The sequence below is a fragment of the Carcharhinus amblyrhynchos genome, chromosome 4, assembly GCF_965287045.1.
Source record: "Carcharhinus amblyrhynchos chromosome 4, sCarAmb.v2.hapA, whole genome shotgun sequence".
Classification (NCBI taxonomy): domain Eukaryota; kingdom Metazoa; phylum Chordata; class Chondrichthyes; order Carcharhiniformes; family Carcharhinidae; genus Carcharhinus; species Carcharhinus amblyrhynchos.
This window is the reverse complement of record NC_137327.1, coordinates 109,840,222-109,856,585: the sequence shown is the minus strand read 5'-3', so window position 1 is coordinate 109,856,585 and position 16,364 is coordinate 109,840,222. Positions and strand designations below refer to the sequence as shown.

At 38.2% G+C, this 16,364-nt stretch overlaps 1 protein-coding gene across 4 annotated transcripts in view; it reads right to left on the bottom strand.

Annotated features, from left to right (window-relative positions):
- The window catches only part of diaph2 (diaphanous-related formin 2), an 814,006-nt gene that overhangs the window by 344,424 nt on the left and 453,218 nt on the right, over positions 1 to 16,364 (bottom strand). For all 4 annotated transcript variants that reach the window (XM_080187721.1, XM_080187724.1, XM_080187722.1 and 1 more), the window contains 3 exons: positions 15,641 to 15,742; positions 15,206 to 15,300; positions 7,716 to 7,817 (listed from right to left, as the gene is read on the bottom strand). In XM_080187721.1, coding sequence (XP_080043847.1) covers positions 7,716 to 7,817; positions 15,206 to 15,300; positions 15,641 to 15,742 — 299 coding nt within the window. The remainder of the gene's footprint in view (positions 1 to 7,715; positions 7,818 to 15,205; positions 15,301 to 15,640; positions 15,743 to 16,364) is intronic.

Below are 16,364 nucleotides of genomic sequence, written 5' to 3'. Positions count from 1 at the left end.
GATAACAGCTGATCTGACTGTAGCTTCACTCAATTCTCCTGCTCGTCTCCATAGCCCTGAACTTCCTTGCCAAACAAAAATATGTGTAACTCAGCCAGAATATATTTAATTACCCAGTCGCTATTGCTCTCTGGGTAAGAGAATTCCAAGAATAATGATCCTCTGAGAAAAGAAGTTCCTTCTCATTTGCATCTTAAATAGGGAGACCCTTAAATTAGTCAGATGTTTTAGCTTTAAGAAATCTGTACTTGGTCCTGATGGCTTTTGTCAGGAGTTACTTTAACAATATAAACCTGCCTAGTGAAGCAATATCAGAATATCTACAACAATCTTAACCAATTGAGCATATCACAAAAGATACCACAACTAACTAACTGACCAGCAATTAATTGTGGTTATCCAAAACTCTGCTACAATTACCTTAGCTTGCACCGAGTTCTGTTCCCTTATTGTCCCTGTGCATGTATTGGCTTCTAGTCAAGCAATAATATTTATTTTAAAATATCCATCTTTGCTTTCAAATCCTCCATAGTCTCACCCCTCCCAATCTCTGTATCTTCCTCCAGCCTCTCAATTCTTTGAGGAATCAAAGCTCCTCTAAATTCTGATTTCCTGTGCGTCCTCAATTTGAATTGTTCTGCCATCGCTGACCACACCTTTAGTTGCCTATCCCGAACCTCTGGAATTCCCTCCCCTAACCTCTGTAACTTGCTATCTTTCTTTAAGACATTCCTTAAAACCATCAACTTTAACCAAGCTTTTGTCTGAAAGTTTCCTTATACTATTCAATGTTTCTGTAAAGCACCTTGGAATGGTTTATTATGTTAAAGGATTGAGGTATGTTGTTGTTGACAGTGATAGATCTCAAGAGGACATTCATTGGTTGGCAGAATGTGAGACACATTGGAGGTGAAATTTAATGCAGAGAAATATTGACTGATGCATTTTGGTTGGAAGAATGAGGATAGGCAAATATAAAACAAAGGGCACAATTTTTAAAGGAATGCAGGAATTTAGAGACCTGGAGTATAGGACACAAATTGCTGAAATTGTTGGAAGTGCAAGAGAAAGCAATCAAGAAGACATAAAAGACCCTGCACTTTATAAACAAAGGAACATAGAATACAAAAGCAAAGGCCTAATGGAATTCTTGCATTAGAGGAAGCATTATGTAAAATATTTTATGAATGTTGAAGAAACTGTCAAATTATTAACTTTTCCTGACCAGAGTTTTTGATTAATATACCATTTCAGAAAAATGTTCCTGCAATTCCACTAAAACAAATTCAAATGTGAGTAATATGTGCACTAACTGTGCAAACATTCAAAATTTGTTTTTAATAATGCGTGCAGCAAAGCATTTTACTTGTTAATTATATTTAACTTTAAGATTCCAATAAATTTCAATTTAATCTAGTTTGACAGTCATCAGCTGCATTAATCAAATAACATTCAAGTTTATTTGAAGGTAGTTTTCTATCAAAATGGAATTCAACCACGTTCCATTTTGGATCAAGTCCACTATTTATTAAAAAATGTTGCCTCATCAACTTCCTAATTTCCTGAATTGTAGTTTCCTTTTATCAACTCTTTCCACTTCAGTGCAAATTACGTCTGCAAACAATGAATTTATGAATTCCAGTACCTATCAGTAAAATCAAGAAATGACCAGTACTGATGATGCACTTAAGAAAATAATGACAACCTTTTCAACAATGAAGTGCACCTATGTATTTATTAGATTAAACACAATTATTGGTTGAACAATCATAATTGACTTATCAAATTCCCTAAGCTTTAGTCAAAACCATCAAGAATAAATAATCAAATCCCTTGGTACATCTTGTAAAACATGATCCCAATCTTTGGAAATGTATAATACATACTGTTGACAATAGATTCTACGCTTAAAAAAAAGTTTTCATATAGGCGAAGTATCAAAAGTGAACTGTTAGCTAATTTATTTCTGATAAGCAATCTCCAGGTGATGGAACAGGCACGTAGGAGTGATAGATAGTACTATGTTACCCACTTTGCCCTTTTAAAGTCAAATAAGGTGGATGCTCTGTTGGCTAAGCTTCTAAAAACAAGTATCTGAGCTATATAGACAGAAACACCCAGTCATAGTATGAGGTAGCTTTCCATCAAAATAAGGCTCAATCACATGTTTTGGATTCCACCATTTCTTTAAAAAATGTTGCCTTGTAACCTTTCAAATTTCCTGGATTGTAGTTTCTTTTTATAGACTTTCCATTTCACTGCAAATTCTTTCAGTGAACAACAAATTTGTTAATTCACAAACTACAAGTAAAACCAAGGTATATGAGGAGCAAGCAGATTGCAGGGGTGGGGGATTATAGGATCATTAACAATAATTGTTGTTGGATTGATATCATGTTGACTAACATCAAGGAACTAGTAGTCCAATTCCAACAGCACACTACTCAATTTAAAATCATTATATCACAGTGATTTTGGTTACTTTGTGATCACTGGAAGAAACTGACACAGCCCAGTGGAATTAATAACTTAAAATCAATCCTGAATGCATATTTATAGAATGTAACTACTCTGAAAGTGTGCTGGGGCACCAACTTCTTGTTACTGAAGTTGCATACTCAATATTTCAATGCTGGTACAGAAGGAAAAGTAATGCATGAAAGCTGAGGAATGCAAGTGCTGATTTGCATTTCCTGACATTGCAAATTCCACAGCAATTCAGCAAAAGATCACCCTGCACTGTAAATAGTTGCCCATATGGAAGCAATCTGTTGTTAATGGTTAAAACTGGCAGTGACCTGTGCTGAGAAAAGAAAACACCTGTGCAACAAGTGTCAAGCTGTCAGACATAAACTAAGCCACTTCAAATCTATCCACAGTCGTGCAAATAGGAAAGACCCCAAAAGGAAGGCACCATTCACTTAAACACAGCTTCCTCTGTTATTAAGAAAGCTGTCAGACTGATGCAATAAAACTGAACTATAGTGGTTCATGTGGTGACTTTTGAAGTTCAGGAACTTTGAATCTCTGCTGAATTTTATCTGTGAATACGGGCAAGTGGTCAATGTTTTGTACCGAATGCCCACTTTATAAGGCATAATAGTTGACATTTTTTGAGTGAAATATCCTGGAATCAGCTACATGCTACGCAATCTTGTCCATCATTTATTTCTCAAATTTGTCTTTCTCGCTACCTCATGGCTGTTTTTCTCTTGGTCATCTCCAGTGAAGAATCTACCACTCAAATTAGATCTCCTCCATTCCCTTGCTAAGCCACCAAAAGGAACTAGGCTAGTTTGTTCAGAACTCTCTATTTTTTTCATCTGCTCAGTATTTTGATTTTATTTACCATATATTTATTGTTCACTTAAGTGAATGAAACTATGTAGGGTGATATTAGTTGAAGACGGATAAGGTAGATAAAAGAGTGCAAGAAGGGAGAAAGCACAAGAAGCAAGATGCTTGAAACACGGCACACAGTACAGAATAATAAGCCTGAATAAGCAGTCGAGAGGAGAAAATGAGCAGAATGCATTCATATAAGGAAATGGCTAGTGCAGCTACAGTAATTCAGTTGCATGACCACGAAAGAGATCAGTTACCTAGGTCAAAGACCCTCTTTATAGATGCAGACAACCACATGGTATGACTCATAAGGAAAAGCTTAGAACAGATGGAGAGTAGATGGACAAACCTTAATATGTTCTTAAGTTCTTAATAACACAAAAGCAGAAGTTCTGATAAAAATATAGGTGATAGAACAAACCACAGAGACTGAGGGGCCCAGGAGTGACAAGATATGACACCACAGCTTAAGTTTGATCTATGTTTGCAATGGAACGAAGAGAGGAAGGATTGATACCTGATTGACACATGGTTATTCTGAACCAATAAATGTAACCATCATGACGCAAAAATGTGTAAATATATTTGAGCTGTGAAAAACAGAATGTCTCCAAGTTTGACGTGGACAGGCCTCTCCTGCATGCGTGTGGTAAAAGCTTGAATAAATTCCCTTGTTATCCTCCACTCAGGTCTGAAGGCTCAATCTTCAGTAAAATCCCCCAACTCTAGTTAATAGCATAAAGTCAGAATTGGCAAACCCATTGCACAGAGGTTAGGAAGTTTGAAGTTAAGGAGGTTAACAGTGAACTTGAGATGAAAATAACAATAACAAACAAGTAATAGAATTAGCAAACATCTAGAGGAATACTGAGATGTGATTTGCCCAGTTATAAGATGTGCGGGTGTCTGAAAAATTGAGGCTGAATTGTCATATCAGAAACATTGTTTACCAGAGATCAGGAGGGATATATAAAATAGGTAACCGCTAAAGGTAAGGAATTTGAAAACAGCATCCAAACCTACAGGGTAGCATATCAAAGAACTTAGAAGTATAACTGCTAGCGCCCTCTTTGGGGAAGGAGGCTAGATTTCCGTCCAACAACCAGACAGGCCAAAATCTTCAGAGAGACGAGTTCCATCTATGATCAGAAACAGGCGGCCTGTTCCATCCAGCATTTAGAGGTATGGCAGATTGCAGCTATTCTCCTCTAAAAGACGCAGTTTTGAACTTTCAATGAACCAAGAAAAAGGTGTTTTCTCACACTTGGTCACCTAAGCTGTATTGTATGGTAAATATGAGCTGAATTTGAGAGTTACTAAAGTGGATGTTGTTTGGGAAATGGGGTGTCTTAGTGAGTTTAAGGAACATAAGTATATCTTCAGAACAAGAGTCACCAGAGGAAAACAGTACAGAAAAGGCCTTTTGGCCCATCGTGTCTGCACAGGTCAAAGACAAGCCACTTAACTATTTTAATCCTATTTTCCTGAACTTGATCAACGGGGCCGAATTTCACGATTGGGTTGCGTCCGTTTTTGGGCACGAAAGCTTGGTAAAATCGGGCAAGAGGCGAGTAGCGCAATCAACGCCTGCCTCCGCATCGGTTCCTCCTTTCCCAGGGCCTGAAAATGGTCGTCATCGGGCGCGACGGCCATTTAAATACACCTGCATGCAACTAATAACTAAACTTTACTTAACTTATGAATCTGTGGAACTCCCTGCCCAGTGAAGCATTGAGGTTATCTCATTAAATATTTTTAAGGCAAGGATAGATAAATTTTTGAACATAAAAGGAACTAAGGGTTACGGTGAGCAGGAGGGTAAGTGGAGCTGAGTCCACAAAAAGATAAGCCTTTATCTTATTGAATGGCACAGCAGACTCGAGAGACCAGATGGCCTATTCCTGCTCCTTGTTCTTATGTCCTTAATATCCAGTGTTCACTGTATTTGTTGGTCCTACCATTTTTCTTTATTAGAACACGTTGGCTCTGTACTCTCTCTGTGTTTCCTTCTTGAATACACCCCACTGTTCTGTCACAGATTTACCTAAAAGTATCTGCTCCCAATCCACTCTGGCCAAATCATGTCTGATCTTATTAAAATCAGCTGCCTCCCAATTTGGAACTTTGATTTCAGGCCCATTCTTGACCTTCTCCATAACAATCTTGAATCTAACACAGTTATGATCATTATCTGGAGAATGCTCTGCCCACTGATACTTCAAACAGTTGCCCAACTTTGTTACCTAAAATTGAGTCCTGGAGCTAATATCAGCTAAAACAGTGTTTAATTATTCATATACTTATGTATCAGAGTGTATATTACTCTTTTTTGTTGAGTGTTTTTCTTTTCCTTTAATAAATACGTTTTATTAATTGTTTATACAATGACTGGACTGGTTCCTCACTGGGTTGTACATTGTTTTGAATAATTTGAGGAACGTCACTAATGATCAGTGTTTCAAGTTATCCTTCGGGGTTTTGAGACACTCTCAAAGGTAACATCAGTGGGGTTCATAACACAGACTGCTGCAATTGTAACTGTAGAATCTGCAAAATATTTAGTCAGCTGAGCAGAAAAATGTGACTTTCCAAATGTCACTGTGCATCTAACAGCTCAATTCACGTATGTGAGTCACCACACCATTACAAAACCGATTGTATCATTACTTGAAAGCTGAGCCACTGTAACTATCTCAGTGCAGTGTGGGAAAATTTGAACTATGCTGAATGTTACAAGCACAACCACCAATAGACAGTAGGTCTGGAAAAAACATGTTTGGCATACACAAGAAGCATATGGGAAATAGAGTGAAACTAAATAAAATTAAATTTCTATTTGTTTTAGTTTTGGCTACAAATTTAATATACTATGGAATGCAACTTTAATAATAAAACATTACAGGAAGATTTTAGTTTTCAAAGGTTTTGAAAACACATTTTTGATATCAATAACATCCTGCCACTGTTACTCTTTTGGGCATTTAAAGAAAACAATTACTTTGAGAGTCCTGTCCATTTGTTAACTAAGCTGGCTACCTGCAAAAGTGCAGTTAGTGAGCAAATGTTTTCTCCAGCCACAGCTACAAAGTACCAAACTTACTTTCTGATTTAGAGCAGTGATGCTCAGGGCAACATGCACTGTAAAATGTGCCTGCTCTTGTCTTGTTCAGTGCAATTACCAGTCAATTCTACGAGGGGGAAATGATAAAAAGAACAGTCCATGATAAAACGAACAAAATAAAATGGAAGCTAGGTTCCACAATAAAGCTAAATTGGAAGAAAATTGGAATAAAAATTCCAAAGGGGAACTCACAGAGAAAAGAGAACAGGCAAGCCATAAGAATAATGAGGGGAAAAGATAGAAATAAAAATCCAAAAAGGATTAAGTCAGTATGAGTGTTGTGATACAGGCATGCCACTTTCAAAGTGCATCCCACAGACTTGTATTAAGTATCATTTTTCATTTAGAGATACTCACAGACCTTCAGTATATGACAACCAAGCCAGATTACTATTAGGACATCCAATGCTTTGTTTCAAGATTTTTTTCTTGCAGCATGGTGGCACAGTAGTTAGCACTGCTGCCTCACAGTGTTCGATTCCCAGCTTGGGTCACTGTCTGTGTGGAGTCTTCATGTTCTCCCCGTGTCTGCGTGGGTTTCCTCCGGGTGTTTCAGTTTCCTCCCACAGACCGGAAATGTGCTAGTTCGGTGAATTGGTCATGATAAATTCTCCCTCCGTGTACCCAAACAGGCACTGGAGTGTGGCAACTAGGGTACTTTCACAATAACTTCATTACAGTGTGAATGCAAGTCTACTTATTTGTCTCATACTTAAACTTTATTTTTAAGTATGAGACAGAGACCCTAAATATCAATTATCACGACTGGAAGTCACTCGTGGACGATAGAGGAAAATGGTGGCACCTCTTCTGGGTTGGAGTGCACTACCACTATGGCCACAGTGGCATGGCTACAGATGTCAATGTCAAAAACAAGTCAGGTGACATTTGGTAGTTTCACATACAGCACTTTTGGCAGAACCTGCCTCCCATCAGCAAACGTGAGCCATACGACGACACCCCATCTGAAGTGGATTTGTTTGCGACATTTCTATCATCTTTTGTAGAAGGATTGATACAAGTACTAAATGACAAGTAAGCCAGCGCAGCATATCTATCACATACTATACAATGCAACAGATGATCACATTTTAATAGTTTTAACCTTTCTAAATGCAAGAATAATTAAATGTATAACTTCTGATATATGCAATGCTGGAAGGTATATTAACACTGTCAAAGAAAAATAATCAATGCATTACTGTAGCATGTTCACCTTTACAAAATAGTGTACTTTGAGTCTACTTACCACCACTCCAAACTGTTCAGGTTCACATAGGTCATCGTATTCATCCTTAAATTGGGATAACGTATTGAGCTCCTTCTGCTCTGGTAAATATCTCACCAAGTTCTGTAAGTATCAAAAATGGAAGAGGAAAAACACATATTTCTAAATATTGGATAAATAAATTTTGGAACTTGTGATTTAAAAAAAAATTATAGCTAGGGAACAATGCATTTCTGACTTATGAACAGTGACAACCATTGTAAATTGTATGGATCCAGAAGCACTACGAAGTGTTTCAGTTATGACACCATCTTGTGTGGGAAATGTTGCTGCTTCTGAGTTGAGACTGCCACACTTTTGCATTCTAGATTTCTTGCTAATTGGACAAATTTTAGCATTTCCTTAAATTGTAGCAAGTTTGGCATAAATGCTGACAGAGATAATTAACAACTTAATTCTAAGATTATGTACCCACCTGTCTAGGAAACCAACTATAATAAGAGACAGTTGTCAAAACTGGCAACAAAAGGAAAATAGTCATTGCCTTCTCTAAATCTCCTCTGTCTCCCTTCAAGTAGAACCCAGAGAGCAATTTCCCCACTCGCTTGCATTGTTTAAAATGCATTTTATAGAAGAAAACAAAACCTGATGCAAGCTGCTGATCAACCACCACTTCCTGAGTTTTAGCATTATGGAAAACTAGAAAGTCATGTCACCATTCTTTAAATTGACTCATAAAACAATATGAGGAAGTATATTGAAACTTTACTCTTCCATTGTATTGAATTCATCAGGTTGTTCAGCAGCTGAACTTTCAAGCAAAACATCGTAAATTTAATTCCCGGTTCTTACAGTCACCCACTTTTGGGCAGATTTTATTAGTTTTCTGGTTGGGTAAAAGATGGAAAATGACAAATGGCCTGCCCTGTTCCCTTTTAATTGTTCCACTGTTAATATCAATCACAAAATGCAGTAACCATGAAGATGATCGCATTATAATTCAATCTATGCTTCCAAGCATAAGAAAATAAAAGCAAAAATTTGAAGAATTGATTTGCATAAAGTCAAAGACCAAAATTTTACTGCTTAGGCGAATTTATAGAATGCAACTCTTTTTTGTGTTTTGCTGTTTAAATAGCTAGTATCATTTACAGCTATATTTAGGACAAACCTTTTCCTCTGCATTTTTCAATCTGGACAACTAAGTGAAGATTTCAATAAGTTTAATATTTGGTTGAAAAATGTGTAATACTTAATTTCTTACTATTTTCTTTCCAGAACAATTTTAACATTAAAAATTAAATCTATATCATCTTAACTTGAGAAGAGTATAATGCTGGGAGGCATCACCTTCTTCACTTGAAATTCAATCTCCACAGGCAAATAACAGCTCCTTTTACTTACTCTTTGAACATGTACACAGGTCAATCAGAAGAATCTTACCATCACAGACCCTCTAAAAGCAATGAGTCATTTGCCCCATGATTTAAAAAATACTTTATCTCATGGTAAACAATCTGTGCTTGAGGTAGGAAACAACATAGAAGGCAATGAAGGTCACCTTTGTTAAGAGTAAGTTGACAGAGATTCATGAATTTGAGGTTGGACAATTTAAAGGGACAGTATTGCAAGACTTGTTAACTTAATCTGCATACTTGTATTTTTCCCTGGAACAAGCCACTCAATTGTATTCAAGATGGCTCACTGCCATCTTCTCAAGGACAATCAGTGACGGGCAATAAATGCTGGCCTTGCTAGCAATGCCCACATACTGTGAGTGAATGAAGAAAAAAAATGAGTGGCGCAGGATGGCCTGTTTTGTTCTGTAAGTACTTTGTAACACATTGTAACGATTGATAAATGGGCTATTTCTGATCCTAAAGAGAAAACATGATTCCTAAAATTGAGACTTACAGCTTGAGTTGAAGGGCAGTCCTATTGTAATTGGCACAAATACAAATGGAATGAGCAACAATGACAATGATTGCATGTTGAATGTAATTCAACGGTGGGAAAGCACTTTAACAAGTACAACTTATCTTTGTATAATGATTTAAAATGAAAAATACGCTTTTATACGACATTTGAGCGGGTCACTTTGCCTGACTTAAGTAAGATGAATTCTAACCGTTCTACCACAATTTCTCATCCTTCTTAAAACTTATCAGTTCTCAGTTTCATTGCCTGCGAGTCCACACAATATTCTTACACTACCCTGGAAGGTACTGTGATGAGCACTCTAGTTTACTGCAGCATCCTCTGAGATCATTATAAACAATCAAAACTGCATATTTCCTTAACCAATCAGGGCACAACTCCTTAACAAATCAAGTAAACAAACAAGTAAAAAAAGGAAAGGAAGAAAGGATTAATAGTGATAAAAGAGTCAAAAAATTAAAATAAAATGTCACTATCCATGTTAAGATATTTTAAACTACAAACCCTCAATTGTGCAGTACCTTACACAAACATACAAATTAGGAGGTGGAGCAAGTCATTCAGCTCTTCAAGCCTGCTCCACCATTCAATATCAGATGCCTGATGAAAATCCAAATCAAGTTTATAAAGTTTATTTATTAGTGTTACAACTAGGTTTACATTAAGACTGCAATGAAATTACTGTGAAAATCCCCTAGTCGCTACTCCAGCTCCTGTTTGGGAACACAAAGGGAGATTTTTTTTAGCATGGGCAATGAACCTAACCAGCGTGTCTTTTGGACTGTAGAGCACTTGGAGGAAACCCTCTCAGACACAGAAGTGCAGACTCTGCATAGAGTCCCCCAGCCGGGAGTTGAACCGGGTCCCTGGCGCTGTGAGGCAGCAGTGCTAATCACTGTGCTACTGTGCCAGCCAGATGCTACATTCACTGGTTCCCTTTACCTATCCTGTTGGCTCCATTGACAAAAACTGATCGATTTCACAAACACAATTTTCCTTTTCATGAAACCGTACTATGATCTTTTAAGTGCCTTGTTATTGCTTCCTTAACAATGGATTCCAGCATGCTCCTGGTGACTGGAGCCAGGTTGTCTTGTAGTTCAATTTTCTCTGGTCATTCCAGAATCTAGGCAAATTCAGAAATCACAACCAATGCATCCACAATTTATGAAAGCCCCACCTGCAAAAGCCTATAATGTAGGTTATCATCATCTCACGTGAGAACACCAGGTACATGGTACATACTCTTGCAACTTGACCAATGCTGTCCACCTGATATGCTGCAGGAAAGGTTGTCCCGAAGCATGGTACATTGGGGAGACCGTGTAGACGCTATGACAACGGATGAATGAACACCACTCAACAATCACCAGGCAGGAGTATTCCCTTCCAGTTGGGGAACATTTTAGCAGTCTTGGGCATTCATTGTCTGTTCTCCAAGGCACCGTTCTCCAAGGCAGCCTTCACGACAACGGAGAATCGCTGAGCAGAAACTGATAGCCAAGTTCCGCACATGAGGATGGCCTCAACCAGGATCTTGGGTTCCTGTCACACTATCTGTAACCCCCACAACTTGTCTGGGCTTGCAAAATCCCACTAACTGTCCTGGCTGGAGACAATACACACCTTTTTAACCTGTGCTGAATCTTCTCTTCACTCACATTGTCTGTACCTTTAATTCTTGATTAAATACTCGCATTCCAACCATTATCTTATAAATTGAGTTTGTGTCTATATGTGCCCTGTTTATGAACACAGCTCCTCATTCACCTGATGAAGGAGCAGCACTCCAAAAGCTTGGGCTACCCAATAATCCTGTTGGCCTTTAACCTGGTGTTGTGAAACTTCTTACTGTGCTTACCCCAGTCCAACGCCGGCATCTCCACATTATGTAGGTTATAAGTCAGGGGACTTGTCAATTTTTGGTTCCATTAATTCCTCCATTATTTTTTCTTTATGGATAGTGATTACTTTAAACTTCTCAATTTCATTAATCTACTGGTTCCCTACCAATTCTGGTATTTTGTTTTGACCTGGCCCTATGATAACTGATACAAAATATTTGCTTCATGTCTGCCAGTTTTGTCTTTCCCACTGCAATTTCTCCTGACTTGGCCTTCCTAATCCTTAGATTTACTCGCTTACTTAGCATTGTGGTCCACCTTCCATTTAAGAAAAACGTTGCAGTTAAAAGTGTTATCATCTAGCCCTGCATTCACTACCCATCCCTATTTGCTCTTGGGAAGGTGGTGGTGGTTCTCATACCTGAGCTCTTGAGGTGCAGGGACATCTACAATACTGTTAGGAAGATAGTTCCTCAGTATTTTGACCCAGTGACAGTGAAGGAAGAGAGTGAAATAGTTCTGAATGAGATGGCATATGGCTTGGGAGAACTGTACCTGGTGTTCTAAGGGGTTTGCTGCCCTTACCTTTCAAGGTTTTAGAGGTCATGAGCTGGGGGAGGGACAGTGAAGGCTACCTGCTTGAGATTGGGGCAGGGGGAGGGTAAGGTGGGTCTGGCAGCTCTCTGCTTGAGATCAGATGGGGGGAGGGAGGTAGAGGGGGTCCAAACGCTCTGTGATTGAGATCAGGGATGTGCGAGTGGTTCATTCACCTGATGAAGGAGTAGCACTCCGAAAGCTCATGCCACCAAATAAACTGCTGGACTTTAACCTGGTGTTTTGAGACCTGAGATCGAGGGAGTGGGGGGAGGTTGGGTCCGCTGCCAGTTTGCCTGAGATCAGTGGGGAGTGGGGAGGAAGTCCGCAATCATTCTGCCTGTGATCAGTGGGGGCAGGGAAGAGGGATGGGGATGGGGGTTCCACTGCCACTCTACCTGAGATCTGTAAAGGAAAGGGGGTAGGACCCACAATCGGTCTAGGTTGCAGAGGGGTTAGGGGAGAATGAGGGGGACAAGGGGGTCAGTAATGATGGGGGGAGTGTGGCAATGTCTGTGGGAGCCGGGGGAGGCATTATCTGGCCATGTTTTGGATGCATTAAGCCTCATCCACAGGCCTGTGCAACTTGATTTGGATTCGCTGATATTTTTGCGGGCAAAGTGTGTATGGGGGCACCTGCAAACAGGTTTAAAAGTTGGATCTGAAACAATCCGTTTCAAGTCCGCATAGCACTTCCAATCAAAATGGTAAAATAGGACCCCATGTGTTTGGAAGGTGCTGTGGAAAGAACTTTGAGTTGCTGTGTATCTTTTAGATTGTTGGCATTGTACATCATTGATAAAGGGAGTGAATGTTTGAGGTGGTGGATGATGTGTTAATCCAGCAGGCTGCTTTGTCCTGGATGTTGTCAAGCTTCTTGTGTTTTGTTGGAACTTCACTCATCCAGGCAAATGAAGAATATTCCATCATAGTCCCAACTTGTCCCTTGTAGATGGTGGACAGGTTTTGGGAAGCTAGCGAGTGAGCTGCTCACAGCAGACTTCCAGCCTCTGACTTGCTCTTGTAACTACACTATTCATATCGCTGGACGAATATGTTTTCTGGTCAATGACAACCTCCAGGGCACTGATCTTGCGGGATTCAGCAATACTAATGCCACTGAATGTCATGGGGGAAATGGTTAGATTCTCTTGTTGGCAATGGTCATTGCTTGGCAATTGTGTGGTATAAATGTTACTTTTCATTGATCATCCCAAGCCTGAATATTACCCAGGTCTTACTGTACATTTACATGAGCTTTTTCAGCATCTAAGGTGCTCAACACTGCAATTATCGATAACCATCCCCAATTCTGATCTTTTGATGGAAAGTAGGTGATCGTTGAAGTTACTGAACATGGTTGGGCCTTGGACATTGCTGCAGGAGTTCCTCAGGGTAATGTCCCAGGAATTAGATAGTTGACCTCCAACAGCCATAAGCATCTTCCTTTGTGGAGATATGACTCCAACCAATGGGGAATACTGGTCATCACCTACTTGTTGGGGATAGAATAGCTTCATATGATATAATTTTGCTGATATTTGAAGATTACAATACATGAGAGAGATGTCCTATCACAAGTGCCACTTGCATTCTGCTTTGACAACATTATAATAATCTATTATCCTTAATCTCTTTCGTCAGCCACAGGTTGATCATTTTTTTCAATGAGATGTTATTTCTCAATGGAATATATATTCATTGAAAATGATAAAACAGTTCTTTAAATGTTTGCCATTTATCATCCATTGTATCTTTTCATACAATTGCCCAATCCATTTTCGCTAACTCACCCCTCATACATACAGTCGGCATTTTTAAGCTCAAATTTCTACTGATGGATTGAAATGCATCAATTCAACCATATGATCTTTGTTCCCAAAAGGATTCTTACCATGAGAAGGATAATTAACTCTGTTTCATTACAGTTGGTTGCCACCATAATGTATTTTTGTTGGAAACTGCCTTAAACACATTCTGTAGACTCTTCCTCCTATCGACTGTTGCCAATTTGATCTTTCCAGTCTTCATAAAGATTCAAGTTTTCCATATGCATTGCAGTACATTGGTAGCAAATGTTATTTCTTGATTATTCTCTGCCTAATACTACAACAATATAGAAAATGCCATTACTGTACTTCCTCCCATCAGTGTTTTCTACCCCTTGTTATTTCTTATATTCATCAATCCTCATCCTTTTTCCTGATTTTCCAATCCACGGTCTCTTCTCACTATCTTCAAATCATCCTTTATTACCAGGGGTCTTTTAAATGTCAAGTACCCAGGAATATTTAGCTCCTAGCCTTGGGGTCACCATTCAATCACATCACTATTAGCTATTAAATCAAACTCATTTTTGTTTGCCTATGCCATTAATTATCTAGCGTGTTACAAATACATTCAGATAAAAAGAAAGAGAAGGGAAAGGCGGATAGAGATGTGAAAAAAATTGGGGGGAGAAAAAGAGATACAAACAGATAATCTACTGACTCTTAGATAATACCCTTTGTTTGCTTTGTCTCTCATCCCATGTCTTAAATCTATTTCCACACTTTATCTGTTTCCATGCATTTTATAGTTTTGCCAATAACTTGTAAAAAGATGTTTACTTCATATTTTCTGCTTTGCTGTTAGGAAATCATTGAACTTCTTTTGGAGTCACTCAATTAACCTTTTCATTTTCCAGTATTTATTTTATATAGTATATTTGCATTGGGCAAAACATTGGTATGCACAAATTTTCTGGTCTTCCTTCAAAAACTAGGATTTGCTTCAAAAATAATTCAGTATTTAAGTTTTAACAATCCTGATAGGCAATATATATCATTTAGTTTTAACTGCATGAGAACTGTAAGGAACTCAAATCACTGACTCAGACTCCTGTAATAATCTCACTGGAAAGAATTTCTCAGGCTGGGTCAAAGCACTCATAAACCTTTGGGAGAAAAGGTAGACAATTTCTGGCATGATGCTTTTGTGTGTGTTTACACTAGTGTACTGATCTTCCCATTGTGTCACAACAAATAAACATCACATCCTGTGAAATGCGTTGGCAAAAAGACAGATACATTGAGGTATCTGTAGCTAAGCAAGAGGACACATTTCCTGCTGAGCAAAATATACTTTAAAGCTGACCTGAATCATCGGCTCACTGAGCTTCTCCTCATCCACTTCTAAAATTATGTCTTTGATTTCTTCATAAGCTATGCGATATGATCCCAGGAATATTGCTGAATGAAACAAAAATGTATTGCTGCTTTAACTAGAGATTTGCATTTTCAACTCATCAGGCAATACATTTACAAATCGTAATTATCACCAAAAAGGTCAGGATATTGCATCACAGAACTTGAAAATGTAGGAAATATCAACCATGTTAGCAGCTGAAATAGTTGTGGGGCTCTTAGGTAATTATCAGCATTTACAGGCTGCATTAAAAACTTTTAACAAATACAACTTTTCTTTTTATCTTAGTATCTCATGCGATTCTGGTCTACAATAATTACCTTAACAAAATCAATGCCAAAATTATAGACTACGCACAAAATTATCAGCAAGTAAAGCACATACATAAATTTTGAGCTGTTTTTGCGTCCAGAATTTTCAATTCTTTTACTTTTTTCTTGGGAGGAGCAGATTTCTTTCCGTCAGTTTGATCATCCTCTTTTTTTACTGCAAATAAGAAAAAAATCATATCATTATTGATGTGCACATTAGGAAATTATAGACAAGCTGCTGAAATATTGAACAGTAGGCGTTTTTAGCCTTTCAAGAGCTGTTGCATACAAAAAGCACATAACCAAAAAAAGTGGTTCCAAAATATCTGAGGGAGTTGCATCATGACAGGCAATTTTGTATCAGTTGAACCAAACAGTTCATTATTCATATATGTAGAGAATGTGGCAAAACACAAAACTAAAACAAGATGTTAATTTATATAAATTCCCTGAAACACACAAGAGGATCAATGTAAATAGTAGAACTATTGGACTAGAAAATCACAACTATACATAAAAAAAATCGGGTTATGCATCTTACTCGACAAAAATGTTACACCTGATTGATTGAGGCATCTAATTGGTGAGCCAATTAAACAAGCAAATGCTGAGTAGCTGTTTGTCATTCCACAAACACTCATGGTAGAACTAAACTAGGGGAAATCCTATTTTGGGTTATTTAGTTTTCCATGTGTTCTCTAGTTTCAGATAGTTTCATCTAATTATTAGATTTTTTTTCCACCGTTGCACAAACTAATGCAAAATGCATTCTACATTGAATACATACTCTAACCACG